General features: G+C 37.9%; 1 protein-coding gene across 1 annotated transcript; it reads right to left on the bottom strand.

Moving 5' to 3' along the window:
• Positions 1 to 10,987: 10,987 nt before the first annotated feature.
• hccs.S (holocytochrome c synthase S homeolog) lies at positions 10,988 to 21,417 on the bottom strand. The gene is given in 7 exon segments (NM_001093680.1): positions 10,988 to 12,251; positions 13,131 to 13,217; positions 15,207 to 15,326; positions 15,864 to 16,012; positions 19,118 to 19,251; positions 19,677 to 19,916; positions 21,406 to 21,417. Coding segments are annotated over 6 exon segments (924 nt in total). The 5' UTR covers positions 19,912 to 19,916; positions 21,406 to 21,417; the 3' UTR covers positions 10,988 to 12,052.
• Between the last annotated feature and the right edge of the window lie 552 nt (positions 21,418 to 21,969).

The following is a 21,969-nucleotide window of genomic DNA, read 5'->3' as shown; positions in this document are numbered from 1 at the left end:
TTTTCACTGAAGTAGTTGTAGTGTCAGATACATTGCATAGTTTTAAGTAAGGGTTGGATTAGCAATGGGTTGGATTAGCAAAATTCTACTGATACTAATGATACAACTAATAGTATTTTTCCATTCTGATGCAAATTGAAGACAGCTTCAGATGTTTTATTCCCCTTTCTGTAGATCAGGGTTGTTCAGCTGGAGGCCTATGTACTGGTTGTATCACTTCAAGGAATGTTTACAACCCCTTTGACCTTATGCTGCTGTGTATGTACTATGGCCCACAAACATGGAAAGAACTGAACTATGCTGTTGTATATAAGCTACAATTTAAAATAGATAGAAGGTTGAACTTGATTGTGTTTTTTTTAACAAAGTCCCTGCCCAGGAACAAGATTGGTACAGACCAGAATAAAGAAATATTCTTCATTAGACCATTCTTAAAATGCAAATTTTAATTGCACTGAATTGAATGTTTCAGTAAGAAGCTTCATTATATACACTCTGCAATGCAATTTTTCTTCCATTTGCAGGTGGGGCACTAAACACTTTCCAGATACACAAAAGTTATTTTCAAATTAGGAAAACTAAATATTTTTCATATAATCTAGCAATTGTTAGCAGTATACATATTTTTACCGTTAACCGTTTTTGTTATATTACACCATTTGGGACAACGCCACATGTTTCCCACCACTGATGTTATACATGTTACACAATAGAACCAGCTGCTCTTTTTTTAGGACGAGATGTCTAACAGGTGACTCTTTAGCTGCTGCTGAACCACAACACCCCTAATTTTTAGCCACCCACATAATGTTAAACGCTGAGTAATATAAAAATATAATTTTGGTGATAGTCTTGTTTACGAAATAAGGAGAACAGGACAGACTTATCACAGCAGAGAGCTTCCATTTTTTGTCACCAACTACTTTTCATCTCGTTGGCTATTTCTGCCAGCAAGTAAACTTCCCTCAGATACCTATGTACTTTCCATCCATTAGAAAAGAGCTTGTACAAATTCAGAGAAAATTGCCTCAGTCCCGCTGCTTCAAACTCCTTTTGCAAATCACTTACTGATGAATATTCTTTAACTTCAAATGTAGTAAATCTGTAAGAGAATAAGAAAGTGTATATTCCTACATTATATAAGACTAATGCTATTCCTTTACTAAACAGCAAAAGTAAATTACCTTTTCTGCTTCAATGGTAATATGGTTTCACAGAGAACACTGATCATTTTTTTCTTTGCATTTCTTTCCCATTGAGTCCACATCTACTTTAAAGGTTTTCTGGAGCACTAAATAATCCTGCAAAATAATCACAAACTTTAAATAACCATATTAGTTGGTGTTGGGGCATTTGCACAACGCAGGGGTCCTGCTGGTTAATACCGCATTCAACATCTAGGAAACTTTCTTTAAGAAACATATTACTTAAACAATTACTACATCCATACACACTATGTAATGTATCCCCTTAACGTACCTTCTGTTGCAAAACATTCAAAGCCACGTTATTATATAATGGCACAAGGCCAAAGGCGAATAACAAAGATGCCTTTGCAAATGTGCCTTGTAAATTGTACTTTATATATGAATAACTTACCCTGGAAGGAAGACTCTGGCAATACATGTAGCAATAGATCTAATTATCAACCACCCCAAAATTACTTATAAGCTAAGAAGTTTGAACAATCCAACACAAATCAGCCCTTCTGCACATAGCATGAAGCAGTTCAACAGAGCAATATCTTGGGTATTGGAGAATTGTTGGAGCAAAGTGGGTGGTTTATGGACTTGAAGAGGAGAAAAGTAAGAGACTTTGGAGCACATTTACTAAAGGGAAAAATGAAAATGCACCACAGCATTGGCAAATTAACTTTGCATTGGAAAACCTTCACATCTTTTTTTTCCAGGTGAAATTTTTCTAGTGTAAAGCTTTGGGCATTTCCCAATTTACCAAGTGAATGCATCTTCACCCAGAAGAATTTCACTAGGATCAGTTTGGCAAACTACCATTCTAAGGATTGAGCAGCCACATTTGTGGCAAATTGTTGGCACATTACATTAGCAATGGCAGACAAGACTTTAATGAAATATGTTATGTCTCGTGAAAATATGCCTGATGAATTGAGGAAAATCATAATAATGATAATGTCTACCTTTCCACTACCCTCCCTATTTGGGACTATTTGAACTTTGAGCTTTATTACATTATTGCTCATCCCCAATGAAGCAACACAATATATAACTTGTATGTAAATTTGGGATTGCCTTATTTTTTTTCTAACACATAGAAATGGTGGATTAGTCAAAAAAGAAAGTGTATTTCAAAGCGTCTCCACAAAGCCTGGAGGATATTTGTTATTCTCAATAAACAGTAAATCCATATCAGCGTTACACTTGTTCCCCCATTCTTCTCAACAGAGTAGGAGGCTTCTCCTGGCTGCTTTAATCTCTGCAATTCTGTGATGCACTTGGATTTGCACAGGAGCCAAATGCTATATAAATATGCCCCTTACCTTTCCTTTTAAAAGAGATATTGTAAAACACAGCAGGACATAACACAAAGATATTTCCTACTCACCTAGTCAAAACTACATGGATTCTTTATATATGTAGCTCTGCAAATAGCATGAAACAGCTAAGCATATATATTTATGTCACAAGGACACATCATGTACTTTAGTGGAAGCCTTCCGTGAACTTATTACTGTCCATAAAAGCCCATATTTATGTTATCTTAAATGCTCTGTGCACAGGGGTTTTTATTATATGTACCTTTGGACTAAAAGCACATTAAATAAACCATTTGGTCCCAACACTCAGCAACACTACTTTCCATTATGCCCAGGAAGGAAATATATTTCATCTGCAAGATAGTTGAGAAAAAGTACAGGATTTTTGAAATAGTTTTATTCAGTATGAATGAAAACCAAAGGTATTTCTTACATGTAGTGAAGGAATCCCTGATGAATGGAATAGTTTTGGAACACAAGAGTTATTCTTCAACTGCTTGTGAAGTGCAGGGCTACCTCCAGAAAATGGGCCATATCCCTTCACCTGGCCATGCCATGACCAACCCAAACCCTACCCATAGCTCAAGCAAGCTCTTTGTGGCATCCCAGAGCTCCCTCACTGGACCTGGGTGCCTGGCAGGACTTCTCGCTTGATGGTGGCACTACTAGAGTGTCACTGGTAAAACACAGCCAGTACATCTGTTTAGATAATGTTGCTGTTTTTTGGCTTTAAAGCAGCCTACAATTACAGCCAAACTCTCCACAGAGCACCAGAAGCCAGGTTGCGCCAATAGGGAATAAACAATTTAACTTCTATCAACAAAACAGTTATTAGAGACAAAAAAAGGTGTCAACTTCAGGCCCTGGGGATGATGTCAGTATTGAATGGGGACTGATATCAATAATTCTTGTTTTTCAAGCTACTGAAATTTGTAAAATCATTGTGTCTCTCAGCTTAGTGAACAGTCAGAATTTAAATCAGACATTTTGAATGGTAAATAAAATATAAAGGAGGAATGCAGAAAGATGGATGAATTAAACATGCTAGAATTACTGTGTAAAGGTCATTGAAACATATACATGGAAATAATAAAATATTGCTTGGTTTGACAAGTGTGGCATAATTTTGTCTTGCTCTTTTACTTCCTCTGCTCCGCCGGTTACATTCAATAATTTACAAATCAATTTCAAATACAGTCCCAAAGGAAATCAACGCTCGATCAGATTTTTTTTCCATTTCAGCTACTCACCCTGGTGCTTTGTCTGTCTCCTTGAAGAAGAATCAGTATTATCTTGCCCAAGAACATTAGTCTTCCGCAAAACTTCAAGTCATTTGTCCATTTTTCCACAGTTTTGACATATTTGCTCTTAGCCCATATGTGATTTAAACGCAAAAGAATTGTCCATGTCGCCTCTTCCGTTATTGTGTCTAATGAGAGAGGGAACTGTCCTTCCAAGATCGATGGTTCAGGTTGCGCAATGAGGTTGTTTTGATTCTGTTGTGTCCACACAACCAAGTCATGTATCATAGGATCCAATATATGCTGCTTAGCTTGTTCAACCAATTTCTCCCTCACGTCTTTACACTGAGCTCTGCTAAGTTCTTCAGAGTTGACAGAAATATTGGGTAGGCTGGATGGATATTCCACTGGCAGGTCAAAAATAAGCTTTAGATGAATTTCTGATCCTGTTATCCCTTGCACGCTTGTCTGAATCATTACTGTTATTCCATTTACTGCAAAACATGGAAACAATTTTTCAGCCAGCTGCAATGCTACATACAGACAGAAATAAATCAGAGATTAGCTACATTTTCAAACAGCTCAAGTCATTCCGCTATTCATCCTGATGTACGACTATCTCCTTCCCAAACCAAGATATTCATGGCAGCTCAGAGCTACAGCATTACAGTATTGTTGCCAATTTGATTTGCTCTGCATGCATGTTTGTACATTAAACTGCTCAGAGGAATAGAGGCACTAGCAAAGCTTGGGTGCTATTCCAGTACATTAATCAAATACCTGTTGTGTTAAATATCCCCATTTTTTTAAGGGGTTGTTAAATACTGATGGGTGAATTTGTCCCGTTTTGCTTTGCCAAAAGCAAAACGTGGGGTTTCAACGCAAATTTGCACTTGGAAAATTGTACAGAACAGTAACAATATTTTCCAACATATAACTGACCAAATTCTTTATCCCAGCATGTGGTTGTTTGGGGAAAAAAGGACATTTGTATTTCAAATCAATAAAAAGTGTTTATCTCTCACTGTATCCATATTTATTAATATAATATGTAAAATATAAATAGAATGCCATAAAAACAGATACAACTTGGGTAGCCATATAGCTAGATATAACTATGGCAGGATGTCCTAATATTCTTCATATTTATAAAAAAAAGAATTTGAACACTAAAATCAAGTAGAATGTCTGTTGAACTGGTTATAGTTTAGTGTAAACATGTAACTCATGCATGAAGCCCCAGTGATGGGAGCATAGTGCCTGGGAGCCAAAGATGAGATCTGGAATTTATAGCAAAATCCTTTGTGCCACAAGTTTCGAAAACCCTTTTATTCAAAATCTGAATAATGGAAACTAACTAAAAGGGCGATGTAGTGGAACTGTTTGTGGACCATGCTGGGCATGCTTGTTACAGAGCTTTAGATGTATGCAGTGATTTCTTCTTGGCCTTATGGCCTTATGTCTCACTGCTAGTCCTTTCCCGTATTATGGTGGATGTAAAATGCATTCACAGTATGCAAAGAGCTATAGCACACAGGTCGATTTGTTGCCTGTGGTTAAATCTGGCTTAAACACAGAAAAATGCAAAGGGAGGCAATTTCCATCAATTAAACTAGATTGCTGCAAATAATATAAAATACTGCAATCCTACAGTTATGCTATGGAAAGACATTTTCAAGAGATTTGTCACTGTGGCAGTGCAGATTTAACCATGAGCTGCAAATCTTACTGCGTGTCATTGACCTAAAAGCTGCACCTACATTCCAGATCATACAGTACCTGCTAGGGCTATTAAAATTAACTTACCTGTGACCTCTTTTGCATGGATCTAATTTGGCCACATCGGTCGCACTTTCATTGTATTTATATTTTTTTATATTATACTGTATGTATTTTATATATATTTCTTTACTTAAGGTGGCCATACACAGGCCCATAAAAGCTGCCAACAGAACAAAGCCGACAGCTTATTGGCACATGTATGGGGCCCTCCGATGGGCTTCCCCAATCTATATCGGGCGGGGTAAAAATCCCATCGGAATGCATCTGGAAGACTTCTTAGAATTACATTTGATTTAGCTACAACCACTTCAAATGAAACATATTCACACCAACCCCGACATACACCCACATAAACTATATATACCAATACAGTTTGGGAAACCCTCTTAATTCTTTGGAGTTTTGTTTATCATTGGCTGAGCTTTCAAAGTAGCAACTTTCTTTTAATATAAAACATGCCTCATGGAAACAGTAGTATTTCAGCAGTGATATGAAATTTATTGGATTAACATAAAATATGCATCAATTTGGGCACCCCAACAGAGATATTACATCAATACTTAGTTGAGCCTCCTTTTCAAATGTAACAGCCTCTAGACGCCCCCTATAGCCTTTGATGAGTGTCTGGATTCTGGATGGCGGTATTTTTGACCATTCTTCCATACAAAATCTCTCCAATTCAGTTAAATTTGATGGCTGCTGAGCATGGACAGCCTGCTTCAAATCATCCCATAGATTTTCCATGATATTCAAGTCGGGGGACTGTGACGGCCATTCCAAAATATTGTACTTCTCCGTCTGCATAAATGCCTTTGTAGATTTCCAAGTGTGTTTAGGGTCATTGTCTTGTTGGAATATCCAACCCCAAGTTTGTGACTGATGCTTGAACACTATCCTGAAAAATTTGTTGATAATTGGTAAATTACCAAACTGCAAGAGGAGAATTCGGAAGAAGGTGAGGCTGTCGAACATGGCGCCACTGTGCCCTGCTGTTCTGCACATGTGGTCAGTATTTCAGAATTGGACACAATTCTGGAGTAACACTGTGCCAGGAAGAGGAGGGGGGCCAGTAGAGTGGGGCCTGTGGGGACTTTTGACTGCGGGAGGTTTAGTTCTCCTTTAAAGGTATTAGAATCAGCCATCACAACATTATCCGGCCGAGCATTCCACAACCTCACTGACCTAACTGTGAAGAACCACTTATGTTGCTTCAAATGAATGTTCTTTTCCTCTATTCTGAAGGGGAGTCCTCTGGTGTGGTGATCTTTTTTTGGGAAAAAATATCCCCTGCTATCTGTCTATAATGTCCTCTAATGTAGTTATAGGGAGTAATCATGCCCCCTTTAGTAATTTTTCCCATAAAAAAAAACAACCCCAACCTTGAAAGTCTACCCTCATGCCTTTAACCAGTTGAAATGCATGTTAAATCGAATTAATGCCCTTTTTCTGCACCACAGTACTTTATTTGCTTTAGTAGTAACAGAATGTGCCTGGAACCAGACGTTATCTACAAAAATCCCCAGATCCTTCTCAATTACTGAAATCCCCAACACACTGCCATTTAAAGTATAACTTGCATTTATATTATTTTTGCCAAAGTGCATAACCTTGCATTTATCAACATTGAACCTCATTTTCCAGTTTGCTGCCCAGTTTCCCAATTTAGTCAAATCACTCTGCAACGTGGCAACATTGTGCATGGAACCTATAGTTCTGCACAATTTAGTATCATCAGCAAAAATAGAAAAAATACTTTCAACACCCACCTTCAGGTTATTAAAGGGATTTGTTGTTTTTATTTCTAAGTTACACTGTTTACATCACAAATAATTTACTCTACCATATAAAATGTTATTCCTGAACCAACAAGTGTATTTTTTAGATGTAATATTGGGTGTGTAGGCAGCCATCTGTGGCCATCGATCCTTTGCTTTCAGAAAGAGCCGGCACAAGTCAATTCCGCTGCAGGAGGGGGGGGGGGAGAAGAGGGTGATATCACGCCAAGCTGTAGTGCAAAAATAAAGAGTGACTGAAGTTTATCAGAGCACAAGCCACATGACTGAGGGCTCCTGGGAAACTACCATGTCTAGCCCTATGTCAGATTTCAAAACAAAATATAAAATTATTTTGAAAAATGGATTTTAGTGCAGAATTCTGCTGGAGCGGCACTATAAACTTACAGAATCCCTTTAATAAACAAGTTAAAAAGCAAAGGACCAAGCACAGACCCCTGTAGTACTCCACTAATAACACTGGTCAAATTAGAAAATGTTCCATTAGCCACTCGTTGTAATCTGTCTTTAAGCCAGTTCTTTGTCCACTTACAAATATATTCCATTATTCTTGAATTCAACCAGTCAGTCTGTGTGGCACTGTATCAAATGCTTTAGCAAAGTATAAGTAGATCACATCCACTCCCATCCCAGAGTTGAGGTTCCTGCTTACCTCATCATAAAAGGCAATTTAAGTTCTAACTTTAAAAAAAATATTCAGTTTATTAGATGAACTTGTGTTTGAGTGTTCGTGCCCCTTAAAGCCATACATCAGCGCAGTGGTGTTGGAAATAAACAAGTGAATTATTGTGCCGGCTTTCATTGTGCTAATAAAGTCAGACCTCATAAAACTTTGATGTCATTTTGTTCTTAATGCGGCTTTCTCAGCACATTTACTACATATATTCAGAGAGGGAGATTTTGCAAAGATTAGCATAAAATGCATACGTGTCTAAAATTTCTATCTGCAAAAACATCAAGTCATAAAGAAAACGCTTTGCTATTATTGCCATGAACAAATGATATGGAACTCATTACTTATATTCGAAGTGCCAGCTACGTTCCTTGAACATGACTTTATGCAAAGAAATATACCCATTAAAGGAAAACTAGCATGTCCATTGATGGAAATTGCCTTAAACCAAAAAGGATCATATATTTCAGTGATTTTTTTTTTCATAACGCACTTTGGATTTGAAAATCCAAGCTGCAAGATACAGTCAATACAAAGTCAAAATGCAACTAAATGCCACTTTGGGAATCAGAACCCAATAAATATAAGGATGTTTGGAGATACATATATGGGATCTGTTATCAAAGAAATCCATTATCCAGAAAACCCCCGAATTACAGGAAGGACAACTCCAATTTTTAGTAAGCATCAGTGCCTTTCGGTGGTGGGCGTTAATTGAATGAGTCTGAGTGGCAATAAAGCATCTTACAGATGAGCATATCTTGTTGCATGTCCCTGGGGAGGGTCCAAGGCCAGAACTAGGGGTAGCCAGAAGCTAGGACGCTATCAGAAGAAAATATAATATATGGCTGCTCCCATCTGCCCAGTCTTGCTTTCAGTTCTGTGAAGCGGGCAGGAGTGGCCTGAGACAGGAGGCATTGGTGGGTTGGAACTGCAGCTTCTAGAAAGGAGGTTCTTGTGACAGAAGGGAAGTTGCAGCGATGGGCGGGTGGTTGAGAGGGAGTGAGTGAGTGGGGGTTGGAACAGGAGGTATTCATACCTCCCAACATTTTGGAAATAGAAAGAGGAACAAAAACATTTACTACTCGGAGAACTGCAGACATTTGTGACCTTGCCCATTTTTGTGGTCACACCCCCTAATTACCATGTTCATTTTACAAAATTGGGCAGGTTATGAAAGTTTGAACACATTTCTGTGTTTTTTTATTTGCTAATGAAGGTGAATTTCCCTTTAAGCTGCAAATCAGTTTCTCAAGAGACCTTCTCATCTTAATTTGTTACCATTGTTTCTTTGCTCATCTTAAATTGTTACAAAAGTATCTAAGTGCACCTGGGCTCTGGGCCGAATAGAGGAGTGAAGAGCTTTGATGGTTATGAAGAGAAGTTTGTAAGTTATTCTCTGTTTTATGGAAAGCCATGGCAAGGACTTCAGTAGTGGAGGGGTTTGTACCTTTTGGATGAGATGAGAATTCTGGCAGTGGTGTTTAATACTGACTATAGAGGGGAGAGATGGAAGTTAGGAAGGTCAGTTAGTCGAAAGTTACAGTAATCTAGTTGGGATAGGATATGAGCACAAATGAGCGTCTTGGCCATAGCAGGTGAAAGAAAGGGACAGATTTTGGCCACATTGCGTAAGGAAAAGTGCCAAATTTTGACAATGGTGTAAATATGATCTGAAAAAGAGAGAGGAGTCGAAGATTACCCCCAGACAGCGAGCTAAATTGACAGGGTTAATGAGCATGCCATCAATGGATGTTTTAATGATAAAATTTGCACGCAACTTGTATTACATTGCTTTTTATGTGTAGGTGACAGGTCTGCTTTAAGTTACACATGAGCCCTGCACAGGGGTGTTTCTGACATGAGATGAGCATCTCTTTGTGTCACTCCTCCATGTTGTGATTGGCAAGTATTCCTTAAAACAGTACGTGTACTGTGTTCGAGATAAGCCTATGATTAAGGGAGAGATTTTTTAAGGGTCAAATTGCAAATTCAAATTAGAATTCTCGATTTTCTTTTTTTATGCTCAAAACTCTCAAATTCGAATTGTGAATTATCCAAACTCAATTCAAGTTTTAATTCGAATTTCGAGATCTATCAAACTCTGGCCCTTTAAGTACAAAAAATTCGAGTGTCAGCATGTTTTTTTTTGTTTCTGACTCCTCCATGGGGGCCATGACTCGATACATACCGGTGTAGCACATATAAGTTATAAGTAAATAACAGAAACTATAGTGAAAATGAAAACTTAATATGAGCTTTGTCTCATGAAAATCAGAAACTTTCAAAATATAATCAATTTTGGACTATATCTGAAATATATAGTCTTCACTCTTCACTATCACTCTCTCAGCATCTCTCTCTTTTTATTCTCTTCTCATTGGAGATGTCTGGGTCAGATTTTGATCTACAGGCAAGAGTAATATATTTTTTTTAAGGGGGGTTCCTTTTTCTAGCAGATATATAAGAGCTAACTCAAAAAACTAACTGCAGCACAAATAATAAATAACAAAATAAATGGCTCCAGCACAAATCCTGCATGTAAAGAAGCCATATTTCTTGTTGTTTTAAAAGAGTGAGCTCTAATACCTGTTCTAGGCAAAGGGAGCACCCCAAAGCATATATTAAACCTGTCAATCAAATGCTGACTCCAACTTCTGCCTGAGGAGAGAATGAAGAGAGACAGATTTCTGTGAGGGGGATAATGAGGATTAACTAGATGCAATAGTTCCCATTTTAGAGGCATATTTCCCATGTTTTATTTTTAGCTGTCCAATCTACCTCACTTGGCTCGAGTGCAATCATAATAAATAATAAAGAGGACACCAAGCCCTGGCACTTGATCCTCACATAAACCTCTGTTTTTTTCTATTGATGCTGTTAAAAACATTGGACACTTAAAAATCTTCAGTCAAAGATTCAAACAACTTTTAGTCTCTGGCCATGATTACCGTGACCATGAATAGGCAAAACTGTAGAGTGAGCATTGACAGAAAAGGCTGAACCAGCCCAAAAGCTTTATTTTTTGTTTATGCACTCGGTAAAACTCCCCCTTTTGTTGTTGTTATGCTCCAAGAACTAAACCCTGCAACCATTGGCATTAAAGATGGCGCAGAACTAAACTTCCAGCATTTCAAAAGGACGTAGGGTGCAAATCATGTGTAATGAGTGATTGCACTTTTCTGTTACCTGCATTGAAATACTTATACATCTCTAAGCAGCATGATAGCACACCCAAGTAACAACTGAGGTTCTCTCTAAAGGCTCTTACATATGAGCGTTCCACCTATGTTCGTCGTTTATGAGCACCTGTGTGAGCACTGGCTCACTGAAAAGAATAGAATGTGTTTCTTGTTGCACTTCCCTGCGGTGAAACGCATTAAAATTGACCGCAGGGAATGGAGCAAGAGACACTCGTGTGCAAGAGCAATAACAGCATCAAGTCATTAATCTCACCCAAGAGCAACAACAATCTTTAGGTAAAATCATATATATCACAGCTGATGTTGAGTTAGCATATTTTGCATCATAAACATACGGACAGACTGGAGTTCCTCTTCCACACTTCATATAGTAACAAACTATATCTCTAATATATAATAATTAACTCTGTATTTAAGTGATATTATATAGTGAATAAAGTACCCCCTCTTGTAAAATACATATAAGGATATTGTAAGTTACCAAGGCGTTTCATGACCATATAAAAACACGAGACCAAAGGCCGAGTGTTTTTATACAGGTCATGGAACTCCGAGGTAACTTCTAATATCCTCATATTTTGCAACTGGGGGTACTTTATTTATTATAATACACAAGTTTCGGTGAGTCATGTGACAGAAATGACATCAGAACTCACCGTTTATAAGGATATAATTTACAAGATATTCATGACTTTTGTGTATATACATATATATATATATATACACTTAAATACAGAGTAAATTATTTTCAAATTGCACTTATATAAGTCCACTTTTTTTTGCAGTTGTCTGATCTTGTATAGATATAAAGCAGCTTCAAACTTTATAACAGGCTTTCAGATGAAAGGCTATGATGTCCAACGCCACCAAGCCACTTTCATTCTGTCCCAGATGGCACTCATACTGTCAAATGCAGGACGGACATCTAAAATAGTGAATTGATAGTTCTTATCAACTACGCCTCCATCATAATAGTCAATAACATATCGAACTTTTCTTCCACAGCGGTCAACAATCCAATCATGACGATCAAATGGAAGCTCATACCTGAAGACAAATTAGAAAAATAAACTTTTAGAAGTACATTATGTCTACAATAAAACTACTTTATAAATACTCAAACTTCTATTGATTTCTATTCAGCACAGGTTAGTATAATCTCTGCACTGCAGTATAAACTTCCTATTTTATAGTAATCTTAATTTGCACTGCTATGGTTGAGTCACATGCATAACCATTATATTACAAATATTATTTAAAGAGAATCCTACTGTGCCCTGTATCGCAACTTTCATAGATTCAAAGGAATCAGATCTAATTACAGACTAAAAAGGGTGTGTGTCATGCTTTGCAATTTGTAAGGTGTATCCTGAAGCCAAGACCAAAGCAGTGGAAGGATGGAGGACAACTGAAATTAATTATTTAAATTGTAGATACTGCTGAAATTATAGAGAGCTAATGTACATATATATATAACCTTATTATGAGCTAACCAATACCTGACCAGAAGATGAAATGCAAATGGTGGCACCAAGTCTAAAATCAAAAGCCATAATAAACTTCTGGGTGACAGTAGCTAACTGGGGGTTGCCTTGTGTATTTCTTCAGTAAAAGAAACACTAAGCTCACGGCCAGATAGGCATATGGGATGGCAACACAATTTCATATGGCAAACCTGTCCTCAGCATCCCAATGTTTGCCTGGGGTTTGAAGAATATCTTGGCAGTCCACCTAAGCAGCCAAAATAGCACAACATACAGTTGTTTGTAGCTTGATAAACTGCTCTTATCTTTGCAGAATTTGTATATGTGTAGCAGACTTAACTCTTATATATATTAATTGTATATTGCAGTATTTTAAGATATTGCCTTTACTGGTCCTTTAAAGCGTTTTTTTTGTTCACAAAATAAATTGTAAAAATCATACCCCATCCATGAGCGCATCCGTGCTCTTGGAGAATACTCCTTTGCTTTTCCACCAAACCGAATCAATGAAGGGCCACAAGGGCATTCTCTAAATATTAAAAAAAAAAAAACTGAGAGACAGCTTCTTTGAAAGTGAAACATTTGCCCTTTAAAATAACTGAAAATGATCATTCACTTTAACCATGTCACAAAATGCATTAGGCAGAAAGGGTAACAAAAACTAATGGGAAAGATGGATTCTTTAGACAAGCGTTAACCATGTCGGATATCATACCCTTCTACTATGTTGTTTTTTTTTTTTTTTTTAAAGTATTCTGCTGTGGTTTGGGCACTAAAGGAAAATCTAGCTCACTGCTTCCATAAGCCATAGATAGGCAATTCTTATTAAGTCATAGCTACAAAATGCTTCCTTAAATATTGTGCTCCCTATGAGTTCAGAACACTTTGCATCAACTGTTTTATCTTGGAGCAGGTTTTGTATATGCCTCCTGTCAAAATACAAAGTTAATGTTTGTCAAGGTGCCCTTCAGAGAATGGTCACTGGAGCAAAATGAAAACTAACTTCAATATATCTTAAATGGTGCAAAACAAAGGTGATTATTAGAACACTGAACAAAATTACTCTGGAAAGGATTGCTGAAATGAGCATGCTCCTAGCGGCCAGAGAGCTGGGGAAATAACATCAGTATTGGGAGTTGTATGCTGTGAGCTCCATTTTTTTAATTGTTATAGTTAATACTTTTGTTTCTATAAAGAACCTCACCTATTCATATTTAAACATACAATTCAAGGTACAGCTTGGTCACTAGGTTAAGTGGATTTCAGCATACAGATAGATCTTAAAATATCAAACTGACATTGGTGCAGAACAAAAGGTTAAAAAAAATAAACAAAGACCCTAGCAAGTTGTTGGTCTGCATCTCACTAAAGGTTAATTTTTAAACCCATCACAAGTGGAACAGTTGCAATTATAAAAATCCTGTAAACTGCAATGGATTTTCAATAAACCTGTTTAACAATGTTTTAAAACTTCATCCCTATATTTTTCTATCTGGGCGTTCTTCAATCTAACATCTTTTTCTAGTTTTGAAACTAGGGATGCACCGAATCCAGGATTTGGTTTGGGATTCTGCCAGGATTCGACCTTTTTCCACATGATTCATATTCGGATGAATCATTGTGCCTGGCCAAACCGTCTGCCAATTAGGGGCGGGAAGGGAAATTGCATAACTTTTTGTCACAGAACAAGTAAAAAATGTTTTTCCTACCTGTCCCTAATTTGCATATGCAAATTACGATTCGGTTCAGTATTCAGCCAAATCTTTCGGAAAGATTCAAGGATACAGTTGAATCCCAAATAGTGGATTCGGTGCATCTCTATTTGAAACAGACAGCTTGTTTTTACCAAAGCTATCTGTTTCAAAACTGCCTGTCCAGGTTTCACTAAGCTTCCCAAAGGTTTCATCTAATCCCAGTGCCTAATAAAACAAACTAAATGTGAAAGAGAAATATTACTAGGACAAAGAATTTCTAAAATCACTATCAATTAGTTAGGCAACCCTCAGTGAATAAAATCATGCCTCAGACGCTAGGCTGGCATTTCTTTTTGATAAAAAAAGCACCTGCCCATAGTACTATAGTAGACAGTGCCAACATCTTGCTTGTCACAGGATCTTTTTTGCAGCCCTGAAATTTATGCATGCACCACAGGGCAAAAGTTTGACTTTTTGCATCTAAGATTCAAATTTTCTCTGCTGCACATGAGCACAGCCCAGGGCAGCCACAAGGATCCCTGCTACAGGAGATGGTGACACAGGCCTCACTCAAATACCCTGTGCATGTACAGTTTTTAGGAAAGAGGAGCGCCAGTCTGAGTTAAATGATTATAATAATGGGAGGAATACCAAACAAATTGGCAACCCAAATGTTTCAGCTGTTCCTTTTTTAAAGCATCTGCTCCACTTTAGTGGATTCCTTTGTACATCAATCTAAATCATTTTAATAAAACATTTACTGTTATATATGAAATACATGTATAGGAACGATAATAGTTGGCATTTAACATAGTTCAACTAACTTGGCGTGGAGGGCTTCCCACTTCTGAATTTCTGACCAGGCCTGCTCATTGTTCTTGTTGTGAATTTTGATAATGTTTGCCATATCATCAGGTTTAAGATCATCCTCTTTCCACCTCCATCTAAAGAACAACACAGTAGTTAAAATTGCCAAATACAAGATGGTGCCTACATAGAGTATAAACTTTAGCGAATTTGTCTGCATGTAATTTTCTAGTAGTTTTCATTTATTCTTTCAATTAAGCTCTCAGAAGGATAGCATTATTAGTAATTTACTTAGTACATAAAAATGTAATAAACCCATTTATGACATAAATTGCTTTGTTTATAACATAATATATTTAAAACACCATTAATAGATAAACACGCAATTCATAACAGTTATATCAGAAATGAATGTTTACTCTTGATTGTATTTATCTATTCTTACAAGTATTAGGACGTAAAGACAATCTATTGTACATATATAACAATGACCACATTGCATGCAACTTCCATGAGTGATATCTGTGTGAGTTATAAATGTCAAATAATAGCAAAAACTGCCAAATGCAATTATGTGGATGGTTGTAGAAGTTACAATAAAGAATACGAATTACGTGTTATGAGAATGAGAGTGTACCTTTGAACTTCTAGAAAGAGAGCAGAATAAGGCTTACCCCTTCCTTAGCATAGCATTCCAAAACATCTGTTCAGATGGGTATATCCAGTTTTTTTCAGTGTTGGATCGTGGAATGGTGGATTCTTCTCTTTCCAGAGACAAATTGAATGGCTGGCCAGGAGCTGGAGTCTGATTTGGAGGTGGCATCTATATAAAAAAAAAAGGAGAAGACGGCAATTTAAATTTTAAAGAAGACATTTTATATAACCTTCATATTCAGATATATTACCCATCCTTCCTCAAAACATGTAATGACGCAGAAAGAAAAGCTTTTGCAAGCATTTTATCTCCTAAAACTGTCATTATATCACAGCTGGAGAGAGATCTTTATAGGTCAGAAGCTAGGCTGAAATAAGGAGTAGGAGTGTCTCTTAAATCTCCCACAGGAAATGGTCACAGCACTGACTGACAGGCTGAAATCTGTAGCTGTAGCATCCAAACTCCTCCCCTCCCACCTCTGTCCTGCATGTGCCAGCCTACACATAACTCTCTTATGCTGCTGCCTGATCATTCTCTTATAACAATATACCTTAAATGTTCAACATAAAGCAATAGATGTGAAGGTTAATACAAATTGTAATAGTAATGTAATAGTATGCTCCTGTATTCCACAGCAAATAGGCATCAGTCACAAATGTACACGCCCAGCTGGACATAATCTATACTCCATAATACATTGTTATACACTGTGAAAATCTCTATTAAATTATAAAAGTTATACAAACAGTGTACATTAGTATTTACGGTTATGATATTCCATAACATCAGCTGTAGGTTTGTTTTCCTGCATATTGATGTAGGGATGTGAAAATCTTAGACACCCATACACTTTACAGACAGGCACATCCCTAGTTATATGGACGCCTAAAAGGGTCCTTATGGGGACCTTGTGCTTATGTAACCCCTGTAGTTCACACAGTGTACACCAGATGGCACTGTGCCAGAGTATAAAGGTTTAGGAATCATGTGCTCTGGGTCCATTGCTTTAGCCCAACCAAGCAGGCTGGAAGGGAATGGGTAGTGCTGACCCTAGGCGCCTTGGCCCTAGTAATTAGACAGCTATACTCGTTACTCGCTCTAGGAGTGATAGAGAGGTTATTTAGTTGAGCAGCTCAAGGCTCCGCCGAGGAGATTAGAGGGATTAAGATCCCAGGGTATTACTGACCCAGAGTAAGGAACCAAGTGTTGAGATAGGGATGTCAGGAGTTCCCCTAGTCTGCCACTGGAAGATATCCTGAAAACTGGGCAATACCCATCACATGCTGTCAACTTACTCTCTGCTGTATATTCCCTAGCCTGTGGGGATTCAGCCTATACGTGCTGTGAGTATATGCTTCCTTTATGCTGCTGTGTATGTTCTATACTCCATTGTGGATCAATGTGCTAAATGATCTATGTGCTATTGTTCAATACACACAGTTCTTTGTTCAACCATTAAAGAACTACTGGCGCCCATAATTGTGCTATCGCATCCAGTTACAGTTACGCTATACCCTTGCCTCCACCGCGTTGCGAGGGCTTACCCCTGAGAAAGAGAGCTCATCTCTGGTCTCAGCCCACAAAGGAAAGTAGTTAAAACTGCCCTAGCACAAGTCAGTTTACTATAGCGCTACATTGATATATGATCAGGTGCAGGGAGTTGCAAGGGAATAAATGCAGCAGTCCTGGGAAAATGTGTGCTTGATTGTAGGGAGTTGCAAGGGAATAAATGCAGCTGTTCTGGGACAATTATGACCAGGTACTGGGAGTTGCAAGGGAAAATGCAGCTGTTGTGGAACAGTTTATGGCCAGGCACAGGGGTTTGCAAGGGAATACATGCAACTGTTCTGAAACAATTTATGACCAGGTGCAGGAAGTTGCAAGGTAAAATGCAGATGTTCTGGAACAATTTATGTTTAGGTGCAGGGAGTTGCAAGGTAAAATGCAGCTGTTCTGGAACAATTTATGATCAGCTGCAGGGTGTTGCAAGGGAAAATGCAGCCATTGTGGAACAGTTTATGATCATGTGTAGGGAGTTGCAAGGGAATAAATGCAGCTGCTGTGGAACAATTATGATCAGGTGCAGGGAGTTGCAAGGGAAAATGCAGCTGTTCTGGAACAGTTTATGGTCATGTGCAGGGAGTTGCAAGGGAAAAAAAGCAGCTGATGTTCTGTAATTGTATAACATATAATAACAGATGCAAGGTGTTACAAAGGAAATCCGAAAAGATGTTGATTGCTTGTTGTATACAACATAATATTGTGTAGAAAATGACTGGTATTTACACTAACTGCTGATACGCATTGCTCCCAGCAAAAAATAAAATACTTTTAGTAGCAGATTATGTTTTATTTATACAGCAGTTTGCTTTTTCCCCCCCATTTATTGCAGGGCAAGGGAGAGGAACAAGCAGTAAAAGGAGGGGGAGGAGGGAGGAAAATGAACAGGGCAGAAAAAGGAGCAGTTCAGGGAAGGGAAAACAAGCAGTTAGGGTTAACAGATGTCTGCAGGGAAGGACTGAGTGTGACATCACAAACACGCCCACTCGTCCCTCCCTGGCTGCTGCTCTGTTCTGCTGCTCTGCTCTGGACAGGAAGTTGCAAATACAGACATTTTTGACCCTAAAGGTATTAAAATAAAAACTATTCCTTCTATTTTACATGGTTTGGTGCATTTTGAAAATGTATGCTATATGTCCCCTTTAACAATGGAACTATTGATATGCAGAATGGTATCTTAGATCTAGTACAATTCGCATCAGAATTCAATAATCAGCCCTGTAGCATCAGCTTCTATGACAAATCTGGATGATTTTTGACAACCCCTAAGCTTAGCTTCTCAACAGTTGCCCAGAGTGCATTGAGCATTGTCACTGACACTCATTACAAAATTTGAAATGGTGAGCCCCTTTGACAATTTTGAAGGCATGGATAAAAAAAAGTTTTAGAGATACTGGGCCTTTAGGCTGCTGCAGTAATAATATAAATTATATTTTATATTTTTTTTAGTGTTTAGTTCCACTTTAATAAATGTGTTAAGATCTTTGATTGAGCAATTCAGAGTATTTCACTCTGCTATATTTTAAGATTCTGAATCAATGTTTGAGTTGAGCTACCATAATCATAAATACTTCAAAACAAGTGTATTTTTTTGGAAAATGACGTGATTAAGCTAGAATCCACTTCTTCCAAATGTTCAACTAACTATAATAAGAGACAGGTGTGTTTATACTGAAGGGTGGATCACATGCATTCCCCACAATCACACCATACCATATTGCTGGGATCAATGTCATCCTTTGCTCCTGATCTCATTGGACACTGAACATATGCATAGGCCTCTTCTTGATGTACAGGGCCAGAACAGTTTTCAGTATTTTGCTTAGATTCTTTGTGCATTGGGCAGCCTAGAAAAAACAAAAATTGAAGAATGAACCCCACTAATTTTCAAACAATTTATGTCTAAAAACAGAAATGATTTATCAAAGACAGGCAATGTCTCAGTAGTTATTAGGTCACATTTTAGCACTCTGACACTGGAAAGCATCAGAGTACATACTTGATAGCAAGGCAGCTTATACATGACATTTCAAACTTTGCAGCTGGGTACAACTACCAACCACCAGGTAAATGTAAATGAAAGTTTATAATTTTCTGGAGATTATGATTTTGTTGGAAAAAATAAGTTAAAACCGAATGGTTAATGCGTGACAAAATGTTTAAATAAAAAAAAATCTCACAACACAGATGTTCGGTTTATCAGATTACAGCTTTCTAGTATATAGTATCAATTTGTACCAAATCAGAAGATTTGAAGTGAGCATTTAAGTACCTTCCATCTTTTTCTGATGCATTGGACTTTCTGCTGGGTGGGTCTTTGTGGAGTCAGTAGATGACTGTGGAGGAGCACTTGATGGGGTTAAAGGTGAAGTCCCCATGTCTTCCATCTTTTTCTGATGCATTGGACATCCTGGGGGAGGAGATTCTGTTGGCCTTGTCTTTATAAATTCATTAGATAACTGTGGCTGTGGAGTAGAACTTGATGAGGCTGATGCTGAAGCTCCCATTTTAGCTGTTTAGCAGAAAGTGAAAAACACATCGTAGGCTTATAGAGATTAGAAATATACATAGACAATGAATTAGACATCATTTCCACATTTCTAATATTTTCTGTGTGATCGGGCTGCCATTTTAATTGTTCCACAAACCTCAGTCTCAATGTGCAAATGTCTTTCAGATAAAGGACAAATGATCATCAAATGAGTCTTAAAGAAGGAAAGCTACCAAAGCAGTTTATTGCCAATAGAATAACAACAATAGTGCAAGCTATAATACTATATTTATTCTGCGAAATGCTTTACCATACCAAAGTAAACAGCTCTAGAAGTTCTCTCTCTAGGTTTAGGATAGCAGCTGCCATGTTAGCTTGGTGTGACATCACTTCCTGCCTGAATGTCTCCCTGCTCACTTATAGCTCTGGGCTCAGATTACAGCAGGGAGAGGGGAAAGGGAGCAAACTGAGCATGTTCAAGCCCTAGTCCTGGAGGTTTATGCTGAAAACAAGAAGTCTATACACAATAGAAGGAAAGAAATGTGGTTTCTTTTGACAGGACTGAGAGCAGTATTACTTTGAGGGTTTACTAGTGTATTTATATAGACCTTTCTGATAAAGCTTACTCATACCTCCCAACTGTCCCTTTTTCGGAGGGACAGTCCCTCTTTTGACAGCTCAACCCGCAGTCCCTCATTTGTACTGGAAAATCACTCTTTTCTATGCACTGAACAGCCAGAAAAAGAAACAAAGTTTCCAACATAATTGGCTTTTAGCAGAGAGCCCAGAACAGCTAACAGGTGCAAATAAGATACTTTGTAACAATTTTGAGACAAAAACACAGTTTAGATAAGGAGAAATATTTTCAAACTTTCATAACCTGCCAAATTTTGTAAAACAAACATGGTAATTAGGGGGTGTGGCCACAGAAAGGGTGTGGTCAAAAAAATTGCTGCGCTACATGCGGGAAAAATTTTTTATCCCTCTTTTTACTTCCAAAATGTTGGGAGGTATGACTTACTTAGTTTTAACCTTTCCTTCTCCTTTAAGAGATCATTGCCCATATTTTGACTTTTACTATTGAATTCCAGCCACAGAACAAGGTAATGATTTATATTATTATTAATACATGGGCCTATTACTACACTACGTGCCATGCTCCATAGTTTTACAGGCAGCTGGAACAAAACTTTTTATTTGCCCTCCACAATCGGTCCTACATTTTCAGAGATCGCAGCCCACCAGGGGTTACTAAATTTCCACTCCCAGCAACCTTCCCACGTGGAGTCTTAGGTTTGACAGCACACACCAAAGAGATCACCTCCTGTCCTAGACATGTTTCTTGTACCACTATAACCCACAGAGGTCACCATCTCGAGGTCCCATCAATGATTCTTTTTTTTATACCACAAAAGTGCGTTGTACATAAATAATCACTGCAAAATGAGGCCAAACTTAAGGAAACATGACACAAAGCTAGGTTCTCGCAATGCAAAATGAATTACCTTACCCTCGGAGCCCTGACAACCAGCAACCTCTAAATGAAGGAGCGCACCGTTATGACGTCACAAACTTCCGCTTGTTCCGCTCGCGTGCCAAGACTCGATTTAGATTTTCAGTTCCGCCTGAAGTAATTACAGCGATAGTTTGTTGCTGTAGTGTAGTCCGTTCTCTTATTTGAGCAGTCATGTAGTACTGACATCTGCAGGTGGACACAGAAAAGCAACCATGTACCAAGTATCCTGTGACCATCAAAGTGCCCCGCAGCTAAGCGAGTGGTCCACATTTAATGGAGTTATGTGGCCAGTCCAGGGATGGTGATTTTCACGAAAGAGCATTAAATATGGAAAATCAGTAGTATTTCTTTTTAAGCTAAATATTGCATTTGAAGCTATTCTGTTACCTAAAGTACAGGGCCCCACAATTTCTAATGGCAACGCGGCCTGATGGTATAGCTAAGTGATTTATCATTTTATGCATCATATGGTCAAGTAGAAACCAGTCATTTATGAGAGAGATTGCAAAGCAGCAATTGTAAGCAGTGATCAGTACAATCCCTTACAGTGATAATAAA

The sequence above is a fragment of the Xenopus laevis genome, chromosome 4S, assembly GCF_017654675.1.
Source record: "Xenopus laevis strain J_2021 chromosome 4S, Xenopus_laevis_v10.1, whole genome shotgun sequence".
Taxonomy (NCBI): Eukaryota; Metazoa; Chordata; class Amphibia; order Anura; family Pipidae; genus Xenopus; species Xenopus laevis.
The sequence above is the reverse complement of the archived record's forward strand: the minus strand, read 5'-3'. Positions and strand labels throughout refer to the sequence as shown.